Below are 25,190 nucleotides of genomic sequence, written 5' to 3' on the forward strand. Positions count from 1 at the left end.
CTAACTATTATAATAAATGTTTCTTATAATAAATACACGGTATAGAAATATACAATTAATAATTAATAATATATAAATTAAAAAATAAAAATAAAAATAAAGATATAATATAATATAATAATTATATAAATATTATATATATATAATTATTAATTATATATATATGTTTAATAGTTTGGTATGTTCATGTGTACGTATTGAATATTTTTGATTGAATTTTGTTGAAATAATAGATTTATAAATTTTCTTTCATTAATTCTCACACCGGGAAGACAATTTGTTTTTTAACAAATAAATTTATACTTCTCTTTTAACATAATAATAATAATTTCGTTTCTTCCTTTGTATAAAATAATAAATATATTTTATTTTTGTTAACACCTGAACGTATTTCGATGTTTCGTATTATTATTATTATTATTATTATTATTATTAGATTTGATTTACCTTTTTAAAAGGAATCCTCGGCTTCGTCAGTGTCGATCAACGGCAATCTTTCGTATTTCAAGAAATTGCTCATGCCGAGCGGTTTAAACTGCTAAAGTGCCATACTTCTGATCTCATTTTCATTGGTATGATCTAAAGGAGTAGTAGTGGGTGTAGTACCTTCGACCAACCCTTCGTCCTCGCCCTCGTCCTCATTTTTCTCCGTGCAATATCTACATCGCATCTTTGCATCGTCACCGACTTGCACCGAACGTGTTATCACGATCAAGGTTGTCAAACTGATAACGAACAGTCCCGATGGTACGATGATAGCTATTAACAATTCCGTTTTAGTTTTGTTCAAATCGAAACGTGCCACGACGAAGAACGAATCGTTCTGTAAACAAAAAAAAAACAAAAAACAAACGTAACAAAAATTACAAATCCATCCCCATCGACATTTCTGATTTTTATTCTTTGTTTTTTTGTTCTTTTTTTTTGTACATTGAAAATTAAATTATTGGATAATTAAAATTGATTGTACTTTCTTTTCTTATCTTCTAGCCAATCTCGCGATATATAAATAATTGTTAATTTGATCTTTTCGATCAATTTTTAATGATAGTTTTTCGTTTAATACGAATGAAACAAGAATACGAATAAATTCACGCTGCAATTAAGTTAATTGCATACAATGATATATATAATGAATATTACCCATCAAATTTATAATAATTATTTACGTTATCGTTTCCTTTTTATCTGCCAAATTATTATTATTATTATTACGATTATTCGTAAATAAATAATATAATAATAAAAATAATTTGAGATTAAGTTTAATATAAAAATAAATGAAACATCGAGAGATGTGTCAAATGTGATAGAAGTATATTATATTTAAAAAAAAAAAAGAAAGAAATGGGATAAATAAATTTTAGATCGATTAGTATATTAAAACGCGTACTGCGTAGAGACGTATGAAATAAAACTTGATGTTCTTCGGTTCTCAAGGAAAGTAGATCAACATTTTTTATTCATCCCAACACAATCGTTCTACATTCATCGCGTAACGCTCGGATGCGCATTCGATTGCATTTATGCCCTTTTGTATTCTACTTTTGCGATCACTAAACCCTAAGTAAAAGGGCATTTATCTTTATTAAATCGATAAACCTATTCATATATTTAAAAAAATGTTAACACAGAGTTTATTACCACGATCAATCTATTCATTTAATATCATTATCATATTATCATATATTTTACTTTGTTTATTTTCAAAATAAATAATTCAAATTAAAATGTCTACACTTACAATTTATTCAGAATTATTAACACGATTTATTATTCGATAGAAAAATCGATGAAAAGATTATGTTTCGTATTTTCCTTTTTTCCCCCCATTGCTACATCATCGTAAAAATGAATTTTTTTATTTCAATTTCGAAACAGTATATATATATTTTTTTATTGCAAATACGATAGTCTCGTTCTTTCGTTAATTGAATATCACAGGCATGAAGAAAAATAATGAAAAAATAATTCGCGAAAGAGACATTCCCCAACTTCTTTTTATTTCTTTCTTCCTTTCTTTCTTTCTTTCATTCTTGGAGATAAATGAAAGATAATATTAAAGTAACAACATCCGAGAGAGAAAAAAAAAGGGGAGAATTTTTATAGGTTTGTGATATCTGTGCAAACTCACCTTGTTGTAGTAACAGGGATATCTACTTTGAGCCGTTTGATTGTCGCCATCTCGTCCGTGGCTTTTGAGAAAATCACGACACTCACCCTTAAGAGTGTTGACGCAACCCTCCAGGTTTATATACAAACGCGAATTATTGTAGATTGTCAGAGATCGTTGGGCCGGCACGTAAAGATTTTCTGAATCCACGGGATATTGAAGACTTTCCTCGTAAATATTAAGAAAGGTTGTAAAATTGACGTAGTGCTCAGGAATCGTGACTTTATTCAATGATGTACCGTTCACGCAATCTTCCGTTCTAAAACATCATAATCCCTATGATGAATTTCATACAATTTTATATATATATATATAATAATAATAAAATAAATAAATTTATATATATTTTTATATTTTAAATAATTTAAAAATATAAAATATATATGTATAACAAAACTTAATAATCAAAGTTTTCGTAGAAATTTATATTCGATGTATCAAAAATAATCTAAAAATTAACAATATTATTTTGAAATTGTATTAAAGTAAAACAAAATTAATTTATCAATTAATAAAAATTCTATCTTGATTCGTTCGTAATAATAAATATTCATTGATTGTTTTTTGTCTTGCACAATATTTTATACGTAAGAAGATTATACGTATTCAATATACAATTTAGTTTCAATATTGGGAACCAATAATACAGTATTCTTCGTGATACTGTTTAAAATATTCTAGTGTATATTTTATAAATAACGAAATGATAGAAGAATAGGAAATCAATTGCATAGAATATTTGTAGAAAATTGTTAACAAAAGAAAATATAATTTGAATATATTGGAACGAACAGGAATCGCGGTATGTCGGAAAGGAAAACTATAAAAATTTGATGCGTCCTATCTGCATAGAAAAATAATGGAAATATTCAAGAATCAGTGGTGTATGGTAGGAATCAATGGTTGCTATGGAAATACCCTTAATACTATCTTTTATCTGTTTAGAAAAGGAAAAGGATCTATAATTCACTAGGACGTGCGATAAACTCTTTTTTCATTTTTCTTTTTTTTAACGATAACATCTAACGAAATGCAATTAAAAGAAAAATGTTCAACGAAACAATATAGTATATTACGTTTCTTTTAATAATTATCTCGTAACGATCTCTATTAACGTAATCCTCTTATTGTAAGATCGAAGATAGACAACTACTTTCGGCTAGGTATGGTTACCTTCAAATTCATATTCTTTTTTTTAACACCAATTGAAATATAATATAACTTATTATACATATATAATATTATAATTAAATAAATATTAAATATATATAAATAAATAATAAAAATATATATATGATCGAGTATTTTTTTTATTAATCATACTAATTAATCATATTATTCATACCTAATGATGTTTCCTTTTCTGGAAACTGTTAAACAACTCGCAATAATGCTACCATCATCCTCGTCCCAAATTTTGACAGGTTCGGTGAGCCTCGTGCCAGGCAAATTTCCATTAGCTTTGTTCAATGCCAATCCGTGAGAACATTTAGCAGTTATAACGTTGTCATCTTGCATAAGATAAATATTGATATCTTTGGTAATAATTTTCGGACAATATCTATCGCAGGAGAAAGGTTTTCTAATTTTTGTACATTTGGAATTTTGACAACTGAAGAAACCATTTAATTTCATATTGTCTTTCTCGCTATCGACAAAAACACCATCGGCTTTGTAATGACAAAGCATCAATTCGCTCATGTTAGAACAATGTCCTAAACTGCAATTAAATACGCCGGACAGTGTACTGCACTCGCTGCCATTATTGCAATTGTATTTCTTCAAATTCCCCAAGTTAACCTGGGAAGATTAAAAGGTAGGATGGATTAAACTTTCTTTCCCTTTTTTTTCTTTTTCTTTTCTTTCTTTTTTTAATAATACTTCGATCTATTTTAGTTCTGATCGTTCGACCATAGAAAACATAAAAGAAGAACAAAGAAAGAAAGAGAACTGAGGAGAACGATAGATGAAAGTAACGAGAATCATTCGGTGATATTTTATTTCTAAAGTATTAGTTGTTCCTTTTTTTTTTACTTTTACAATTAAACTCAAAGATATATTATCTTTGTTATATTTTTATAATAAACATCGTATCATTTATTTCTCTATTTTTTAATATACAACTGAAATAGATAGGGATTAGTATTATATAATGTAACTTGTTCTCTCATTGCTAACAACTCGTATTTTCTTTCTTATTCTTTCTCCTACTCGTATTTTTTTTTTAGAACATTGTTTAAAAGATTAAAAAAGAGAAAAAGGAAACAAGAAAATCTCTAATTAAATAATGGAAAAGAAATAGAGATTATACATTCCGTTTATTTATTCTTTCTTTCTCTTTCATTTAAAAATACGTCAAAAGAAAAAAGCAAGTTTAATAATGAAAAAGGTAAGAAAAAAAATGTGATCAAATTGAAAAAAGAAAAAAAAAGAAAAGAAAAGAAAAGGAAAAGGAAGAAACAGCATCATAGTTGCTATAGAAAATAAAAATTCGTTGGCTAACATTTTGATCACGTAGTTCGATAACACGTGAAAGAATTCTTATAAATCTTAATAAAGGATCCTAATGCATAAATATTTATAAATGAAAATAAAATTCAAAGGGTTCTCTCTCTCTCTCTCTTTCTCTCTCCTTCAGTAGATTATTTCTTTCATCCCTTTCCTTCCGTTGGTTTAAAAATTTCCTAGCGTAGCTTAATCGATATGCATCCGGGGAGGCCACTTAGTAAAATCGGATTAGAAGAAAGAGAAAAAAGAAAAAATTAATTTCACCCCCGCGAGCGGATATATTCTTTCATCGAGAATATCTTTTTTTTTTTTTTAATTCGAGAGAAAAATTTGTTTCATAAAAAAGAAAAAGAAAAAGAAAAGAAAAGAACATCGGTAGAACCCGAAGGGAGGAAAACTTTTTCTTTTTTTTTTCTTTTTATTTTCTTTCTTTCTTTCTCTCTCATTTTTATTTTTGTTTTTTTTTTCTTTTCTTTTTTTCTATTTCTTCCGGTCACTTACTTTAGGACAAGAGATGCTGTTGTACATGGTGCAATTTTCAAAGATCACATCCGTCCCATTTTGTCTGACAGTTGCGTGTATTTGCGGACAAAACCCGGTAGTTTTCGTCAAGCACCATTCACCGCAACTCGCCCATATGCAGTTATTTACCAAAGTGGCATTAACCGTTTGGCACATTACCGGATCCGGATCTATACCAGCGTGAAAAGCTCTGTAAATAATTCAAATCAAACTTTCATTCAAATTCGCCGATTATTTTACGTTGTTCGTTCGATCCTATTTTTTCTTTATTCTTTTTTCCTTTTGCAAGCTATTACGTTAAGCATAAGTCATCAAATGAATTCTTTAAGTATTCAATTTAATTTTATTTCTTTTTTTTTTTTTTATCTAAAAATATGAATATTTAATATAAGTTTTACGAATAATTTATTTTATAATCGAAAATATTTGGCAAAGATTTATCATATTTATTTATTAAATAACGTGTTTTCTCGTCATTAAATGCAGAATATTCAATTACTCCGAATTCGTGATCATTATTAATCGAATACATATACTTATGATAGAGAAAATATGATTAGATCATAAACGTTTACCTGTGCGAGGGCATATAAATGGCGACGCTGAGGTAAACCAAAGCCACGCAACTGATGACAATGGTGAATTGGCAAAAACAGATACTACCGCATATTCTACGATCCTGTTCCGGTATTAGACGACGTTTATGTTTCCGTCCCATCGTGAGTCGACAAATTGAAACTCTTCGAGAGATTTATCTTTTCAAAAAGAAACAAAAAGAAATAAATAAAAAGAAAATAAAAAACAAATCAAATACACGTGTGAGACAAAAAAAAAAATAATAATAATAATAATAATAATAATAATTATTCGTTAAAGAGTGTATTAAGATAAATTGTTCGAAGGATAATCTCTCAGTGATTTAAGAAAACTACGGAAAAGTTAATTAAAATGAACGAATGCGAATAGGTATATGAGAAAAAGTGTATATAACATTTAATCTGACATTGATCGATAGATATTTTGTTACAAGACTAAAAGTTTACGAGAAAAGAGGGTCAGAGACCTTTCTTTTTCCTCCCTTTTTCCTTCCGTAATTATTTGTCTTCCTTCCCTTTGATATTATCTTACTCATCCACTATAAGTTTCCACATTTATACGTGGTATTCGTATAAACCAGAACGTAGTTACATGTCTTCTAGTAATTTTTTCTTAGAAATTCGATAGATCTGAGTCATCGTTAATACGAATAACTAAACCAAACGACCAATAATTCTAGGATCCGATTAAAATCAAGAATCCTAAGAAAATTCTTGAAAAAACTTGACTATACTCCTTTTATTATTATTTTATCTTATCTCGTGTTTCTTTTTTCCTGTCTTGTCCTTCTTTGCTATCACCGTATCATAGCGATGATGCTCTTAAGGCAATTACCACGTGTTAACTTCATTAAATACGTCGTCGGTGTAAACAGATGCACTCCACCGGATGACGTACAATTAAGTACCAGTAATCCCATTACCGTGTAAGAGTAATAGTGAATTAAATTGAGATATAGATAGTTAGATGGTTAGATAGATAGATAGATAAATATATATATATATAGAAAGAAAGAGAAGTAGAGATAGATAAAGTTGTAAGATTATTCGAGGATAACCTTTTATCGATCGAAAAGGAAACTCACGATGTTTGTCCAGTCTAGATATACATATATATATGTATATATATACACATACATAGATAGAAATGGTGAAACACTTTTTCTTCGTATTATCAAACTAATACGATGTTGAATTAATTGTTTAGAAATATGTCAAATTATCCTAATCATTTTCCAACGTTCGTATAATGATAATCGATAATTAATATTCAAGTGAATGAATATCCTATTGGCAAATAATACTCATAAGCTTAGACTCGTTGTACAGTCCCTGTTGTAGATAACCTTGGATCGAGCTATCAACCTGTCGGATACACTAGACATTCCTCCTCCTCCTCCTCCTCCTCTTCTATGTAACCTCGCTTACTCCAATAATTCCCTTTACGCAATAAAAGTTCACGAGCTTCGTGGACTATTCATTTCATTTCGTTTCGTTTCGTTTTACTTCTTTTTCCCTTTTTTTTTTAATATATATATCAAGTTATTTCGGTTGTTTATCTTCGTCGTTGATTATAGATTTGTGTATGTATATATATTTTTATTTAAAAAAAAAGAAAAAGAATAAATTGTTCTCACACGTTAGGAGGGGTAACGTAAATCGAATGAAAATTTATATTAATTGGGAGAATTGAATTTTTCTTAAGTCAAAGATTGTAGTTTCGTTTCACTTATGTTAGTGTTAAAGAAAATCTTTGAAAGATTAACGATGAATCTCGTCAAATTGTTCTTTTTTTTTTCTTATCTTTCCTTATTATTTATATTATACGTCGTAATTATTGTTCTAATAATATAGATTGAGAAAGAAAAATATAAAAAAGGGATACACGACGTATCATCGTTCGATAATACGATCGAAACGATAATCGATCTTAATCGCGTCACTTTGGAAATGTCAACGTTGCCGTCATAGTTCCCGGGAATTATGAGATCGTCTATGATCTATGACCGTTTATTCTATAGGATAAACTTAGCTTCTTCACTAGTTAAAAATACACGAAGTTCGCGTGACCACCAACACAATTTTTTATTTTATTTTATTTTATTTGATTTTATTTAATTTGATTTGATTTGTTTTCTTTGAGGGAAGAGAATTTTATCCCGGCACTCGCGTTTATTATTATTATTATTATTATTATTATTATTATTATTAATTTATTTCGTTTAAAAATTGAAAATCAACAGATTAAATTACACCCCGGGCACAATTTTTACGAATTTCAAAAAGTAATTTTGCTTCTTTTTTTTTCTCTTTTTCCTTTCTTTCCTCCTTTTTTTTTTTCCTTTCGTTTGTTTCATTCCCGTCCATCATTCGCGATCGAAAATTTCGCGCTATCGACGATACTTGCATCCGACGACCAATGATCATCCATCGAGAGAGAGACAGAGATAAAGAAAAGCAAAAAAAAATGATTACGTCGATTAGAAAAAAAGTGCTCGCAACGTTCACGAGGCAACCGTTGAACCTCGACGACTGTTTGAAAACAAGGTCTGCAAGCCGAACTATACCTCTCTCTCGCAAGCTCTTCTATTTCTGAGCTTGCGCCGTGGAAATATTCTTTATGGTGGTAACCAGCGACGTGAATGCTTCCCATAATGCGAGTTAGAACTTAAAACCCTTTTGTGCTCGTGGGAACAACAAGTTACAAATATAGCTGACTAGCACCTGTGATTTTTCTTTTTATATTTTTCTAACGAAAATTTCAAACGTTTTCATCTCGTATCATTTTTATCTGATCTTCAATTCGATCTTTTTTTATTTTTATTTTTTATTATACTTTTCGCGCCAGTCGATAATTTTGTTTGTTTTTGCAACGAATGAAATATGACGACGATTCGCGATGACAACAAATTAAAATAATTGCGTCAATAACGTGTACCGTGGTCATTTGAAATTTTTATAATCGATAAAAGAAAGTGTCGAGATATTTAAAAAGAAAAAAAAAAAAGAAACAATATTATACTTCTCCGGTTTCGTATCATTTAATCTATTAAAATGTATCCGGTTTACGTCATCGAAAAGAAATCTGATAACGAAACTGATATTTTAAACGTCAAGATAATAACTTTAGGAAATGTGTATATAAAGTAAGAGATATTAGATTCTTTTGGAATAATCTCTTCAAACTTAAAACTTAATAAAACTGAAATTAAATTCGATTTAATTAAAAGATGATCCCCTCCTTTTTTTTGTTGGATAATTTAAACAACTGGTGGATACTTTAACGTGACCGACATTGTGTCCAACAGGTCGTTTTGCACAAAGATACTTTTACAGGTGGTTTTATATATATATATATATACATATACATATACATATATATATATACATAAGAAAGGAAATTAGATAAGAATAAAGGTGCACGTGTGTTAAAGAATAGAAAATCATTCTCTTATATAATAACGTTTTCTTTTAAACAAAACTTTATTTCCTATTTAATTTATATTAAACGGAGAATCGATACAATGTTTCTTTTTTTTTTCTTTTTTTATTTGTTATTTATAATAGTCATTTATTATCATCGCAGGGCAAATAATTAATTGTTTTATATACACATTACGTTATTATTATTTACAATATATAATATATTCAATATATTTATATTCAAATCGTTCGATTGGACTGGGAAACAAAAAATAATGAAAAATAAAAAAGAAACTACGAACGAATCTATCTTCTCGTCTGATAGAATTGTTGAAAAAATATCGAGTAGCGTAAACAAAAATTTAAAAAAAGAAATAGAACGGGGGAAGCGTAGATTATCAATAGTATTTAGTAGTCATTTGTATTTGTTTTTTTTTTATTATTGAAGTTATTTACAGAGAGGAGGATGGAGGAAACTTGAGGGTGGGTGTAGGTAAAGGGGTGGCAGGAAGGAGAGGAAATTGCGACGGAAGGAATTTTGCGAAGAATCTTAATTGGAATGTTCAAAGTTTTCGTATAATAATTACATACGCGCGCGTTATTATTATTATTATTATTATTATTATTATTATTATTATTATTATTATTATTATTATTAATGATATTATTAAATAAGAAGAAAAAAGATAAGGAATAGAAATATATTTATATCTATAGATAAGTAGAGATAGTTAATTTGGATAGATAGATATAGAAGTGTATGATCAAGAGTGAAATAGAAGAAAAGTATAGCTTTAACGTTATTAAATAACTATTCGTAGAAATGAATATATTTCGCATGCATCGTTGTCTTCATTTTAACTTTTTACTATGTCATTTATGTTAAACTTTGCCCTACATACGGGGGGGGACACTCTAAAAATACTTTTTATGCAGAAATAATTGAATTGAAAGTTTAATCATATTAACCCTCATTGCAATTCGCGACCACGAAACATCATTCGTATTTCAAGGATATTTTTTTTGTTTTGCCAATTCCCCACCCACCCCCCTGTCCCCATCGTCAAAATTAAACAACTCGGGGGAAACTTTGGACGTAAATTTCGATCGGAATTGTTGTTCCTTTTTTTCTTCTTCTTTTTTTTTGTCAATTAATCAAAACTACGAGTTTGAAAAAAAGACAAGGAATAAAACAAATGTACGTAAGTTTCTTCTAACGGGACCTATCGATTTTTGACGAATCGAAGAATTGGCACTAAAATACGATTTATATTCGATTTTTGTTGGTTTTCGTTTTTTTTTACAGCAACATCGATATGATTTGATAACGGTGAAGATATTTTGCCTATTCTTTTTTATTTTTTGTGTGTTTTCGAATCTCGAACGATTCTTTTAAAAATGCGCATCATCTTCGAGATGTGACGACGTTATAACATTTTGATTTAAAAATAATAATCGAGAATAGAAGTATTAGTTTGCTGCTGCTGCGAAAAAGGCTCGTATAATTAAAAAGAAAAAAAAAAAGAAAAAATAACGGTGATATATATATATATATGTATCCTTTTATAGTTAATCAAACCCTTTTTTTTTTTTACCCCTTTCATATTTAATACGCAACAATAGAAATCGATTAGAGCAAGCTTCGAGAGGGGAATGAGTGCCATAACTCTTTAGTATTATTCAACAATATTGAAAGAATAAATGTTTCTTTCTCATTTGTTATGCTTATGATCTCGGAGTTAGGCAGAATAAAGAAGAATTCACAACCATTCTAGATGTGTAACGGGGATTTGCGAAATGCTTTTCATAAACTTCGAAACATTGTAATACGTTAATTATTGTTGAAATTAATCCAATCACCCCATGAACAGATAATTCGTTGATAAGTTTCGTTTTTAATACAACGATTAGGCGATTTACGAGACACTTTTTTCCTCATTTTCTTGTTTACTTTTTACGACCAATCAAAGGATGAATAATAACAATTGTTCAATTTAATCGCGAAAATTCTTTTTTTTCCATTTTGTTTTTCTTTTTTTTCGTTTTTTTTTTTGTATTTTTATAGAATAACGTTTAAAACTCGTGAAGAAGCACGTTTCGTAGCTTAGAGAAATGCAAATCGCTCGAGCACCCATCAAAACTTTGTTTAACTTAACAATTCGTATTTGATTGCACGTACAAACTAAAAACCACACGCATACTCGTTCAATTCACAGGCACGCGCATACACACACACATATACGCATATACAGAGACACACGTGCGCTTAAATGCAATATCTTTTATTTTGTTGTTGTTTTTCCCCCCTCCCCTTAATCACCCTTAAACGACTATGCACTGCGTGAGCAGGGTGCGCGCCCGCGTATAAAATTTGTAACAATACTTACGATCGATCATAATGTCTTTTTTTTTTTTTCTTTGTTTCTTTTTTCTAACAACTAATTTAATAAGGTAATATTCACAGACTTCGCTTAACGAGTTAGACTTAGTCTAAGATTTTTGTTCTTTTAATTTTTTTTTTTATTTTTTTCTATCTTCCTTCCTTTATTTATTTATTTCTTTCTTTTGGTGCGATAAGAAATTCTAGAATTTGAACGCAATCTTTCTTCCTTATTATATTTTTTTCTCTTTTCTTTTCTATAATTCATATTTTATTTTAATTTATTTTATTTTATTTTCTATTTCACATTCCGAGAATACGATCGACGATATTTTCACATTTTAACAATCGCATATATATATATATGTATCGAATCTTTTTTTAAATTGTATTTTATCGATCTATCATCTCACGCGAATATATTTCACCGTAACACACACATTTCCTTCTATTATTATTTTTTTTTATATATCTATCCCTCCCCCCATCCCACGATGAATATAATTTGAATAATAAATTTGAATTGAATCGTCGAACGCGATTAAAATTTATTATTTTATAAATAATTAATTGTAATTATTTATAATATAATAAATTTAGAATTTTTATTTGAATTATAATCATGCACGAGACGAATAAAAGATGCTCACGAATCCAAGCAGTTCCCTTGGAAAAAATACGATTTCCCATCGAAAGCTTTTTTCCGAGTGATTTAAGTGATTTTTTTTTTCGATTTAACATCAATATAGATAGAGAGAGAAAGAGGGAGAGAGAGAGGGGGCAGCTTAAATGTCACTTAAGATACGATTTTACTCTCTCCTCTTAATTCATTCTCTTTCTTCTCCTTCTTTTGTAATTATTTTCTTTTCTTTTCTTTTTTTTTATCTTTTTCTCGTTATTAATTTTATATTAATAATTAAGTTTTAATTTTTTTTTTATCACAAACTGCTTATTCTAATAATAAACGTAGGTATGTACTCTAGAATTGTTCTTTCTTTTTCCTTTTTCTATCTTCATTCGGTTTGCAGCACTTTTTCGTATCATTATTACTATTATTATTATTATTTTTGCGTTCCTGTTTTCTTTCTTTTTTTTGTTTAATAATTATTCGTTATATATTAAATACGGTTTAGTTTTTGCATACGTTGTGGAAGGCGCAACATGATCATTTTTTTAGAATACTGGTAGACGATCTAGGCGTTCCTCAAAAAACTCGACTCTCGACGAATTTTATTGCATTTTATTTCATTTTAAATCAAATAATCGCGAGGAAAGAAGAACGTTGAAGTGAAATGAAAAATTTATGCAATTTAGTACTCGAGTACTTATTATTATTATTATTATTATTATTATTATTATTATTATTATTAATATTATTATTTGTCCTATGTGCAAATAGCTGTTTTATGGAACGATGCCTAGAAGGAATTAAATTATTTGTTCTTTTTTTCTTCCCTTTCTTTCTTTCTTTCTTTCTCAAAAAATATTTAAAACATTCAATCTTAATCGTGTTAAATTGCAAATTGTTTTATTCGAAGCGCTTCGTTTGGAATGAGAATTAGAAAAAGAGAGAGAGAGAGAGAGAGAGAAAAAGAGAAAAAAGATATTAATATTATTATTACTAAAATTTTTCTTACACGTTTACTAATACTAATCGTAATTAAGCGGAATAGTTAATTCGAAAGAGACGAGAAATTCGAATATATCGATAGTTGGCGGATTAATCGGAAGTAACGAGCTAAATGCGACGATGTTTCTTCGATCTTTTTCTTTCGTTCCTTTTTTTTTTTTCTTTTCTTTTCTTTCTTTCTTTCTTCAATATCATATTCTGATATCTGAGATATATATATATGTGTGTATGGAACGCTTGGATCAATGCGTTTTATCCCAAAATATTTATTAATTATGTTTTCATATTTGTTTTCAAACGTAAAGTACGTTGACGGAGTCGTTTCGATAAAATGTCTGGCGTCACTCCCGTGCCGGGGGGTGAGCCCGTGGTAGCAGTCAGTATTCCTCTTCGTCCTCTTCGAACTCATCCTCTCCGAGAATGCTGAAAATATTTCCAAAAAATAATAAAAAGAAGTATAATGATCGATATTGTCATTTGACAGATATACTCGGTGACTCTCGAAATTAACGATACAACTTTTGAATAGGAAAACTATTATAAAAGCGATTTAATAATAAATAAATATAAAAAAGTTGTGTTTTCTAGCAATGTATCTAGGGGGGGGGGATTGCATACATACACGTTACTTACTCTTCCTTTCTTTCGTATTTGTCAATGAGATTACGACCAGGTCCACCACAGGTTTTTCTAACAGGTGGACAATACCAATAACACAATACTCCAAGAGAGACGGCAAATAAGACAACCGGTACGGTTAACGCCAGCACGAGGTGTTTCAGATTTTCATCCCAAGAATACCTATCGATATTAATTAAATAAGAATGATAATTCTGTTTGTTTTTTTTCTTTAAATATAATAGAAATAATAGATTAGGTTGTCGTATTATTAAAAACTAACCTTGCCACTACCGTTTCCGGATGGGTTCTACTGTAATAACATGGAAATATTTTGCCAATGTTACGGTAGCCATATTTTTTCGAAAAATCGGAACAATTAACTCTAGGTGGATAGCCGCAACCTTCCGTGTTGACAAAAAATTTCGTATCGCTCACGTCCCATGGTATAGAGCCAATAGGTTTTTTCATAAACTCCTCGTAAGGTAATCTCGTGTAATTAACTTTAATTTGATGGCATCGTAACGCAGCACTCGTACAACCTGTATTATAAAACAAGAAACGTAATTACGTATTACGAATTAATTATAGAAAATAATCATAAAATAATATTTACAAAACTATATGAGGAGAAAAATTTACAATCTACGGGGTGTCCAATATATAAGTGTAGAACTTTTACCTTCTCTACAACTCGCCCATGAACAATTCTTCAAGCCTTCCGCATAAACGTGTTCCGTGGTGATGCAAGCTACCGCGTGTGGTGAAAAATCCGCAAGTATCGTCGATATGGCTGGCTCGACGACGAACGGTATTAAAAATAGAAAAGCAAATACCGCGAGAATGGCGGTGGTGCCCAAGCAGAGTGACGTGTAAAACTTAGCTTTTTCAACCAATGTAGCAACCTTTGCCATCGGTATTACACCACCGATGGTACTGGACTTGCTAGATTTGGTGTCCTCTTCCTGGGCACCCATGATAACCGTTGACTCGTCGGAATCAATGATTGGTAATTTTTCAGGGTCACTCGGACCCCGTTTACGACGATTCGGACGAGTTTTTCTATCTTCTATCGACGGAGCCACGACGATTGTCGTAGTTGGAAATTCGATTATACGAATTTCACCGACGTCGAATTAATTAACAATCGGGGTGGGGTGAGGTGGGGCGGGGCGTTGGGGGAGTTGTCTTTTGGGGGGAATACAATGTCTAATATTTTTGCAATCTTACAGCAGGCGCGAAATCTCAAAGTGATATTTTATTAATCGTGGTGAAAGGATCGATCATCGGCTACGATTTCGTACTACGAACATTTTATTTTTTTTATCGGTTTCTCTTTTTCCTTTTGCTCCTTTTCTTCTTCTTTTTTTATTGCAGATTTATTTTCTCCGTTTTTTTCCTTTTTTTGGGGATTTTGTTGTTTTGTTATCTTATTCGTTCAATCGCGCATTTTATTTTTCCACGGGAAACAAACGAATGGCTTGAGAGTAGTACAACGGTGGGGGGGAGGATTAGGGCCCAGCGAATTTCTTTTTTATTTTTTTCGTTTCTGTTGGTTTGTTTGTTCGTTCGTTTATTTCTATAACCAGACGTTCATCGACACTACGCTGAATATATTTTAATCTTTTTATTTATTTATTTATTTATTCATTTTTATTCTTCTTTTTATTCCTCGAAGCGTGCACGAGCGTTTGGTGCGTCAGAGAATTTAATAAATAACTATAGAAAAATTGTTCTCTCGGTTTTCAATAATTTTTTTTCTCTTTTTTTCTTTTCAACCCTTACTTTTATTCTATCTACACACACACATAATTTCGTCGCGGCGAATCAATCGATCAATCAATCAAGATGAAAAAGGGGAATCCTTAAGTGATGTATTACGAATGCGCCGAATTTTCTTGTCTTTTCTTTTTTTTTTTTTTTCTTTTAATAATTATATATCTTTTTTGTTATATCTTTATCTTCTTCTTGCTTTATATATATATTTTTTAATTATTAATCTTATTTCTCTTTTATAATTTCGTTTCTACATATATATATACATATATATTTGTTCTCTCAATAAAAAGCTTATCTATCGTAACTTTATTTTTTTTTCTTCCAAACGATTTACTACCGTACCAACTGTGATTTCACTTTACGGTATATGAAAAACACAAAACACGAAAAAAGAAATGTAAAAGAAATTAGAGACGGAGCCAACGAGAAGCCCAGTTTATTTCTTCTTGTATGTGTGTGGTGTGTCTTTACGATTGAACTTTTTTATTTCTTCTATGGTTTTTCTCTTATTTTCTTTTTTTGTTTTTTTTAAGTAATTTCACTTTCCAACTTTCTTTTTCAATTATTCCTTTTATTATCTTTCTCCTTTTCGTCGCATTAAACACACGCGTTATAAAATAAGCCACCACAACCACCAACCACCACCACCATCACCACCGTGCACGCGTTAACAATTAATAAAATGATTAATTAGGTCTGCGTTAAAAATGTGTGCTTGCGGGCAGTGCGGTAATAGTATAACGAACAACGTACTTTGAATTAAGCCTAACTAACTCCCTCTCCTCCTTCTCCTTTTTTTTTCTTTATTTCAATTTTTATTTTTATTTTAATTTTATATAATTTTCAATTTGATTTTATATTTTATATTATTTTCTTGTAAATTTTTGTTTATTTGTTTTTTTTTTGTTTTGTTTTGTTTCGTTACTTTTCTTTTTCTTTCGTAAAATGTATTATCGAGATGAGAATTTGAACCACGCGTTCCCCCCCTCCCCACACTTCAATAGTGCCCACGCAGGGAGAATATCGACTGACGAGCCGGACTCTCCTCCAGGAGGGGAATGCCTGCGAACAAATAACGTTGATTGTTTAAAAATAATGCGGGAGGAGTGGGCAGGGGGAGGATAAAGAAAAAACAAAAGAAATTAAAAAGAGGATCACAAAATAATATACGTATATATATATAAAAATGTATATAATATATAAACGACATTCTAATCTAAATTCTAATCTAATAATCGATAAAAATGAATTTGCCTTTACGAGTTAATCTAGATCGTCCTGGCAGGAAACGAATCGATGTCGAGGACACGCGAGGATATCTCGGTGTACATGTTACCATCGTGAATAATAACATTGTTGCGTTATATAGAACAACTAGGTATTACATATATAATTAACTATAATTATATTAATATTTTATAAAGGTTTAAAATAATATTATATTCTAATAAAAAATTCACACATGCATTACTTAGGTATAATTATCGAATCTATATATATTAAAAAATATATCTAAATATTTGTTTATTATTAATAATATATTTGATTAATATATAATAAGATACTAAATAATAACTAACTATATATATATATAAAAATCAAAGAAAAAATATGATCTATCATATATCGTTATTATCTATAATAATACAAATATAATAAAATACCTAGTCATTCTCTCTAGAATATATAATATATAAAAGGAACACGGTAACATATACGTTTTGCACGCGGCCAAAAAAAAAAGAAACATCTTACGTGACGGATCTCAGAGCGCCATGACGGAATCTCCTCCGCCAGCATCCCCTACGTTGCCCGAGGCGCTTTTTTCTATCGATGCTAGTGCACCAGGTGTACCTTTGAATCTCATCTTCGCGTCGTCTCCTACTACCACTGTGCGCTGACAAAAGATCAGCGTGAGACAACTTACGATGAACAATATGCTCGGTAGTATAAATGCAATCATGAATTCTTTATAAGTAGTTTCGAGATCGAAACGAGAAACGACGATACCGGTGTTACCCTCGGCATAATAACACGGAAATCTAGCTCTAGCATTGTGATCGGAACCATCTTTTCCGTATTCGTGAAGGAATTCCTTGCACTCGTCGCGAAGGGTATTAACGCATCCTTCGAGATTGATCAGCAACCTACTCTCGTTGGCTATTATCAAATCCTGTTCGGGTGGAGCCACCATTCTTGATTCGTCCAATGGTTTAGTAGCAAATATATTTAAATATGATAGATAAGTGAAGTTGGTCAGATCGGTAAGAAGATCCTTTTCCAATACGGATCCGTTAATACAATCTACCGCTTCTACCCCTAACGTTGAATTAAATATACCGTAACACGAGGCCATCATGACGTCACCCCGGTCCTCGTGCCAAATCTCACGATTGGTTTCAACGTCTATGGCTCTCTCGCATTGGCTCAAATATACTTTGTCGCCGCTCAACAATATCATATTTTTATTTCTAGTTGGTATGTCGACGCAACGCCTGTCGCAATTGTACGGGGTTCTGATGCGTTCGCACGTACCCCGATTGCAATTGAATAGACCGTCTATATCGATGCACGTTATTTTGCCACGTCTACCGGAACACTTTAACGGTGGATCGGTATCGTGAAACATACACTCGAACGCGTCCGTTATGTTGATGCACGTACCTGCCGAACAATTAAACGTACCGGTCAGGTTACGACACTCGTCTATTATGCACTTGGATTTTTTCGCGTTTTCCTGATCGATACCGTAACAAGTCTTGTTTGTGGTGTTAGTACAATTGGCTAAAAGTATCGTCGAACCGTTACGACGTAAATTAACGTGGATTTGGACGCAAGGACCGGACGTTTTGGACAGACACCACTCGCCGCAACTTCCCCACTCGCAGTTGTCTGCGTTAACGGCTCGGATTGTCGTACACATTGCTGGTACCTCGCTGATACCCGATTGAAATGCACGAGTACTTGGCATGTAAATAGCAACTGTTAAATAAACCAACGCTACCGAGGACAAAACTGCAGTCATCTGACATATGCAGATGGTACCGCAGATCCGACCGTCTTGCGGTGGTATCACTAAGTTCTCAACCGGCACTTGCTTCGGCATCGTGCCGGCTTTATTTTCTCACCTTCTTCGATGATAGTACGAATGATCCTTAGATCCGATCTAAAAGTTACAGAGCTTACATGCTATATCTCTAACGATTAACTGTCTTCCGTTTTGTTCTTTGTAACTGTCATCGAGCTCTTTCTCTTTACATTCTAGTAGTAACTTTAAAATAACAATTGAATTAATCTCAACGACATCCAATAACGTTTCTTCTTCTCTTCGTATTCTTTTTATTCTTCTTAAGAAAACTTTGTCAGAAATCTTCAGATTATTATCCTCTTCCTTTTTCTTTAAAAACCCTCTCAACTATAGTATCCGTAAATCATTCGAATAAATTCGATTGAAATTCATCTGATGGTGGTGGTGGTAGTGGTAGTAGTATTGGTGTTGATGATAACTTTGAAACCCGAACGTCCATCTTCAATCATTTCTCGTTACTTTTTGCCCGACACAATAATCGTCGTCGTGGTCGTCGTAGTCGGTAACCTTCTTCCTCCCTTTTTAAGGAAGAGTCCAACCAGCGCGCGCGCGTTTCTTCTCTCGGAGCTTTGCGAGAGAAGCTGGCTGGTTTGAGCGGCGTTTGCGTCGTGTGCAACGTGACGTGCGCGCTCGAAAACGAAATAATCGATCGTAGGAAGGTGTTTAAGGGTCGCTACTAGCGCATGCGATTTGTCGACCTGCATCGCAAACGCCTCACTCCGGTTACCGCAGTTGACGTCATTCCTCTCTCTCTCTCTTTTTCTTTTTTTTTTTTATACGATATGCAACTCGTCCTGCGTCGACGAGGCCAAGACATTTTATAAATAGGAAGTACCGTTCAGAGATGGCGCCAATCTTAACCCTCCCACCCCCCACCCACCAACCCCCAACCAAAACCCTTTTGACAATTTCCGATACACGATTTTCTAATCTTGTGATCGATCATTTTCATACTTTTCGTTTCTCCTTCCGACGTTCTTCTTTTCGTCCTTCCAGGGTTGCAATCGATCGATCGATCGATCGATTATCGGATTATTAAATTATCTTTATTATTATTTATCATTGTACAACTACTTCGCGATGTTACTTTTTTCGGTATAAATCTTTCATCGGGGTTGTCTTTTTTTATTTTTTCCTTTTCCTTTTCTTTTTTTTTTGCGACGGAAAACTTTGCTCGAGACTTTTTTCTTACTTTACGTATTCTTTTTCTTTTTTTTCTTTCTTTCTTTTCTTTCCTTGATATATTTTTTTCTTTTCTTTTTTTTTTTATTTCTCTACTCGAAACCTGTTTCCTTCTGCATGTTTAACGAAACTCTTGGGTAGGAAAGTTGTGACACAGTTTCCTTAGCGATATCGGTCTCAACCGTGGCTGACATAATATGACACCGGCACGATACAGAAAGAGAGAGAAAGAGAGAGAGAGAGAGAAGGAAGGAAAAGGGTACGAAAAAAGAAAAAAGGAGAAAGAAGAAAAAAAATAAAAGGCTCGGCGCGTTAACACGTAATCTAGTTTATCGAGCGGCAGGCTTAGACAGTGTGGCGCCTTTGCTTTATTTAACTCTCTCTCTCTCTCTCTTTCTCTCTTACTCTCTTTCATTTTACGTGTAGTTTGTCTTCGGTAGCGTTTACAATTATAACGCATTTTGCTTTAGTTTACATTTATTAGCATTTTTATTTTGACTATTGTTTATTAAAATTGAAATTTTTCTATGAACGTCTCATTCCTCTCTCTCTTTCTCTCTCTCTTTCTTTTTATCTTTTAATCAAAATTTGTTTAAATAAGAAATAACGAATAGAAAAATAGAAAGATCGATCCTATCGGTTCGTCGGAAACATTTAATCTATCCTATTATTATTTTCCTTGTTGTTTATATTTAAATTGTATAAAACATTTTTTCTAATGGTTTTGAATTACCAGTCGTAAATACACACACAACCGTCATATTATACTTATTCCGCAACGGTCTTTGCGCTGAATAATTTAGAGTCAGGTGATCGATTCGCAGGTGAGAGAGAAAGAGAAAGAGAAAGAAAGGTGAGGTTGCACGTACCTACGCGAGTGTTCCTATTCCGAGCGACCTCGTTTGGAATTCGTTGAAAATGCATGACCGAAAGAAAGAGATAAAGAAAAAGAAGAAAGATAGAAACAGAGAGAAACACGGAGAGAATATTATTTTTTTTTTTTTTTACATCCACAAATGACTTTTTCAACTTATAAAAGTAAAAACTTATTTCTATATTAGAAGTATTTTATTCGAATATAAAAATGTTATAACCAAAATTATTGTAAATCCTAACTTTTCATATATTTTATAATGAATTTCTAATTGAATAAAACGAGAGAGAGAGAGAGATAGAAAAATAAAAAATAGTATATTAGCATAAAAATTATTTACTCCCAAGTATACTCGTAGAAATCTTATAATATTTATACTCTTGTGTGTGTTTGATTTATATTTTAATATATATATGTGAAATAAGAGTTATAACTGGGATTTCTCTTTCTCTCTTGGATGACTATATTTCAAGTTGTACTACTAGGACTGAATATCGTTAGGCGGCATCTACTGTTTCCCATTCGAAGCTAAATACCAATGGGTATTCAACGAACGATCGTATGCATAACCGTACAAACATACGTCGTCGTCTTTACTTAGGTCATTTATCGAGCTAACTATATCTGGTAATTAACTTGTTAATACCGAGACGTTTATGTAACGAAAGCCAGCTAAACGCGAGGTAAATAAAATAAGCTTATCTTGATCGACGATCTTCACCGAAAGCCACACGGGGTTACGAATAGAAGATTTTTCAATCAACTTATTCCATTTTTTCTCGACGTCACCCGTCGTCGTCCTCGTTCTCGTATTCTCTCGTCCTCGGAATAATTTCTCTTTCCCTATCTCGAAGGAATCGAATATAAAAAAAAAAGAGAAGAAAATAAGATAAAAAATAACACGCGAACGGAAATTCACATTCCGTGACGTTTCGTGCACCACGTGCGTTCGTTAAAAATAGACTCGAAGAAGTCGTTACCGATCGATCGAACAACGATCCACCACTGTCGTATGTTTTTACTTTTCTTTTTCTTCTTCATTCTCAAAAGGATTTTGTGTGTCAATTCGGATCTTACTCTGGAATACTTTAATTATTTATCATTTAACTGTATACTCCATCGGTGAATTAAAGAGGATAAACAAAAACCCGAACGAGTTAGCAAGAAGCATTGGAAAATTGTAATATACTTTCGTCAAAATTATTCGACGACAAACAGAGTTCATCGTTTTTTAATAGAAACATATCGTGTAATTAATATCATTAATTATAAATTGTCAAATTTATAATTGAAGGTATAATCGAAAATATTATCCTTAAATATATGCACTCGGTAAACAATATATTTTCCCGTAATTATATTAATAATAATATTAAAAATGAACACCACACGTCAAAGAAAAATGATCGTCGCACGTTGTTTAAAACACTGATGTAAAAAACACTGTCCCTGTCGTTAGAAAGTGAACATTTTTCCTCGTCGAGGTAAATCCCTGTGATGTCCCGCGAACCAAACCGATCTTTCTAATATTTTCTCGAAGAAAATGAAACGTTTGGAGATGAGAGAAAGTATAAAAGAAATGGACAGACGTTTAACGCGATAATTATTTAGAATGACGACAATGTTACTCACTTTAAATGATGATTCCTTTTTTTTCTCTTTTGGTAACCGACGATGTGTAAGACCCTTTCGGAAAAATTCACTTTCCGCAGTCACGATGCTCTGCCTGGGGGAAACAAATATGGCGGTGAGTGCACTGGAGCTGCAGTGACTCCACCTCGTTGTTGCCGTATCGTACTAAAAAATCAATACAATCCGGTTGGTGGGTTCCAATCATTGATATGACGACTACGACAACTATGACGACGAGGAGGACGAGTAGGAGTTATATTTGACAATGATACTTATTGAAAATCTTTATTTTCTTCAATTATTTTATAAAACATTGATACACTACGAAAAAAAAAGCTTTCGTATTTTCTATCGCAAGAGTTTGCATTGGTGCCGATAACTTTTTTACGAAATCTTATTGATACTTTAAAAAAATAAATAATAAAGGAAAAAAAAACCCTTCAATTCGTTTTACACGTTAATTATTCTTCTTCTCTCGTTAATTCTGTAAGGGGAAAAAAATGTAGAGAGAATACAAAATAGATGTAAAACAATAATCGGAAAAATCATATTAGTCTGATTGTGAAGTGAAAAAGAGGAATATATAGGTTATACTATTATCTCTTGTTGTTAATGTCTCGGGATTCTTTTCTATCGTCTGCGAATTCGCGTTAGCCCTGCGGCATAACTCCGTTACGTTCTTTCTTTCTTTCTTTCTTTCTATACTTTTTAAAAAGGAAAAGTACCTTTACTCTCGGGATAGAATAAGAGTCGGAGTACCACAGCTTAAAATCGACCGCTTGATCGAGCATTGTCTTCTTTATTATCGTTTCTCTGCCACTTCAAGTCAACTTTTCTTTTCTTTTCTTTTCTTTTCTTTTTTTTTTTTTCGTTGAATAATTAATTACTCTCCTTTTCACCCCCTTTTTTATTTTTCCTTTACAACAAGTGGATTGTACGTGGAAAACAAAAATTGTATAACTTACATTTTTAAGATATTTTCATTTTAAAGAATATTTCATTCAATCTTCTGTGATCTTATTAAGATTAATAAGAACGAGAACGAGAATGGTTTAATATTTAATAGAATAATGAGATATATATATATATATAAAGAAAAAGAAATGAAGAGAAACAGAGTGATAGCTGATTAAAGTTTTAGGTTTGCCCGAGGAAATGATACGTCGTTCATAGCCGGATTGCGAGCATGCATATTCCCTCACCATAAATAGATAACAATTTCCAATATTGTCAATAAGTTGACCCATTCGTTGCAACATCTTCCTACCTTCCACCTTTCAGCGTTCTCAATCTGTTGTTACAAAAATTCATCGAATGGATACACCTTCATTTCTTTGACTCTCTTTCCCCTTATCCTTTGAAGAATAAGCAACGTTATTATTTTCTCCCTTTTCTAAGATTATTCCTGTCTACCTGTATCGATCATCGGACAAAAATACATTCGTCCAAAGTTGGCACACTTTTTTACTTTACTTTACGAGTATCAATTATTTCATCGTACTAATTTTATCTAACAATTCGGGGGCCGACGAGGGGGTTGGGGGATTGGGGGAAAGGGGAGTGGGGGGATAAGTTTGGAATTAATTAGTTCGCTATTTCGCCTTGGAGTCATTTCGAATCTATACGAGGAATGCATTCAGAGATAATCCTGGCTTCCTCGAGGGATCACGAGTTTGCGAAAGTCGGGGTGGAGGGGGTTGAGGGTGTAGGAGGCTTCGATTGAATGCGTTGTTTCGAAGTTAAAACGAGTATGGTATGTGTGTGTGAAGTATAACGGACACATTAAAACTCTTATTTGTTCTTGAGTGGGGAAGCAAACGATATGAACGTGATGATAATTTTGATACATTTTCTAATCGTTCGTATTTTTACGATATAAATCTAATTAATCGAGAAACTTTTCATTTTGGCCTATTAAATAATTCAATTTATATGCAGGAAACAGGTATATTCTACAGAATAATTAGAGTTAATATTTTATCCTTGTCATTTGCACGCGCGTTATACGTATGTTAAAAAGAGAAATAAAAAGATAAACAGAAAAGAAGCTAAAGGATCATCGATAAATTCGAAAGGAGGTAGAGAAGCTTGAAAATAAAGGCAAGCATTTGGCCCACATTTCGGTTCATTGGCTCCGTGCCAATTTCACTCTGGCATCGAGCACGTGAGGGGACAAACCCTTTCCAAAAGGAAAACCGAGTGAATCTCTAAGGTCAACCTATCCCTTGGCATTGTGATTACTTTCATTCGGTACTCTAGCGACGTAACGCGATCCCACAATGCTTTTCTCTCATTGATTTTGTTAACTTCGTCTAGTTTGTCCCAAAGGATTCCTCTAAAGTGTGGAGGGCGGAGGGGGTGGAACACTCGTGTCAAATGATTTTTAAACTGTTTAAATGTTGAAAGAACATTTGTCAATCTTAAATTATTACGAGAAATTCCTATTTCAAATGATTTAACCGATAACGATTCCGATATTTCATTATCGAAATTTATTAACGTGAAAAAATAGATTGATTTATTTTCTTGTTTTTTTTTTCTTTTTTCTTTTAACAGAAATGTATTGGCTTTATCGGTTTGCTAATCTTCTCTCTCGACTTGTTTACAATCCCATTATCCATATCTATTTCTTCTCCTTAGCTAAGAGCACTTCTCGATGATGATGCAATTCGTGGAATAAATTTTCGATACCGGAATATCTCTCTACTACCGTAGTAGTAATACTACTAGTAGTAGTAAGAACTACCGTATGGTCAGACGAGTATAGAAGAAGAAACTTCGTAAT

At 31.9% G+C, this 25,190-nt stretch overlaps 5 protein-coding genes across 8 annotated transcripts in view; 1 reads left to right on the top strand and 4 right to left on the bottom strand.

Moving 5' to 3' along the window:
* Positions 1–25,190, top strand: part of LOC122517383 (cilia- and flagella-associated protein 298-like) — a 53,794-nt gene that overhangs the window by 10,320 nt on the left and 18,284 nt on the right. The window lies entirely within an intron of this gene.
* Positions 448–8,582, bottom strand: LOC122517381. Of its 2 annotated transcripts, XM_043635741.1 has the most exons (6): positions 6,267–8,582; positions 5,779–5,958; positions 5,183–5,393; positions 3,519–3,973; positions 2,135–2,432; positions 448–823 (listed from the first exon to the last, which is right to left on the bottom strand). In XM_043635741.1, the coding sequence occupies exons 2-6, from the start codon at positions 5,919–5,921 to the stop codon at positions 539–541; spliced, it is 1,392 nt and encodes a 463-aa protein (XP_043491676.1). In that variant the 5' UTR covers positions 5,922–5,958; positions 6,267–8,582; the 3' UTR covers positions 448–538. The 2 variants fall into 2 exon arrangements, with proteins under 2 accessions (XP_043491676.1, XP_043491675.1); XM_043635740.1 differs by having other exon boundaries at positions 5,779–8,582.
* Positions 13,075–15,808, bottom strand: LOC122517385 (protein tipE). Its single transcript, XM_043635746.1, has 4 exons — positions 14,533–15,808; positions 14,134–14,392; positions 13,866–14,033; positions 13,075–13,655 (listed from the first exon to the last, which is right to left on the bottom strand). The coding sequence occupies exons 1-4, from the start codon at positions 14,825–14,827 to the stop codon at positions 13,610–13,612; spliced, it is 768 nt and encodes a 255-aa protein (XP_043491681.1). The 5' UTR covers positions 14,828–15,808; the 3' UTR covers positions 13,075–13,609.
* LOC122517382 lies at positions 16,536–19,903 on the bottom strand. Its single transcript, XM_043635742.1, has 2 exons — positions 17,385–19,903; positions 16,536–16,691 (listed from the first exon to the last, which is right to left on the bottom strand). The coding sequence occupies exon 1, from the start codon at positions 18,733–18,735 to the stop codon at positions 17,395–17,397; it is 1,341 nt and encodes a 446-aa protein (XP_043491677.1). The 5' UTR covers positions 18,736–19,903; the 3' UTR covers positions 16,536–16,691; positions 17,385–17,394.
* The window catches only part of LOC122517380 (hrp65 protein-like), a 47,552-nt gene continuing 38,897 nt past the window's right edge, over positions 16,536–25,190 (bottom strand). For all 3 annotated transcript variants that reach the window (XM_043635735.1, XM_043635733.1, XM_043635732.1), the window contains exons 9-10: positions 22,406–22,570; positions 16,536–16,691 (exon numbers count right to left, since the gene is read on the bottom strand). In XM_043635735.1, coding sequence (XP_043491670.1) covers positions 16,551–16,691; positions 22,406–22,570 — 306 coding nt within the window. In that variant the 3' untranslated portion in view covers positions 16,536–16,550. The remainder of the gene's footprint in view (positions 16,692–22,405; positions 22,571–25,190) is intronic.

Source organism: Polistes fuscatus, unplaced genomic scaffold, assembly GCF_010416935.1.
Source record: "Polistes fuscatus isolate 324 unplaced genomic scaffold, CU_Pfus_HIC Scaffold20, whole genome shotgun sequence".
Classification (NCBI taxonomy): Eukaryota; Metazoa; Arthropoda; class Insecta; order Hymenoptera; family Vespidae; genus Polistes; species Polistes fuscatus.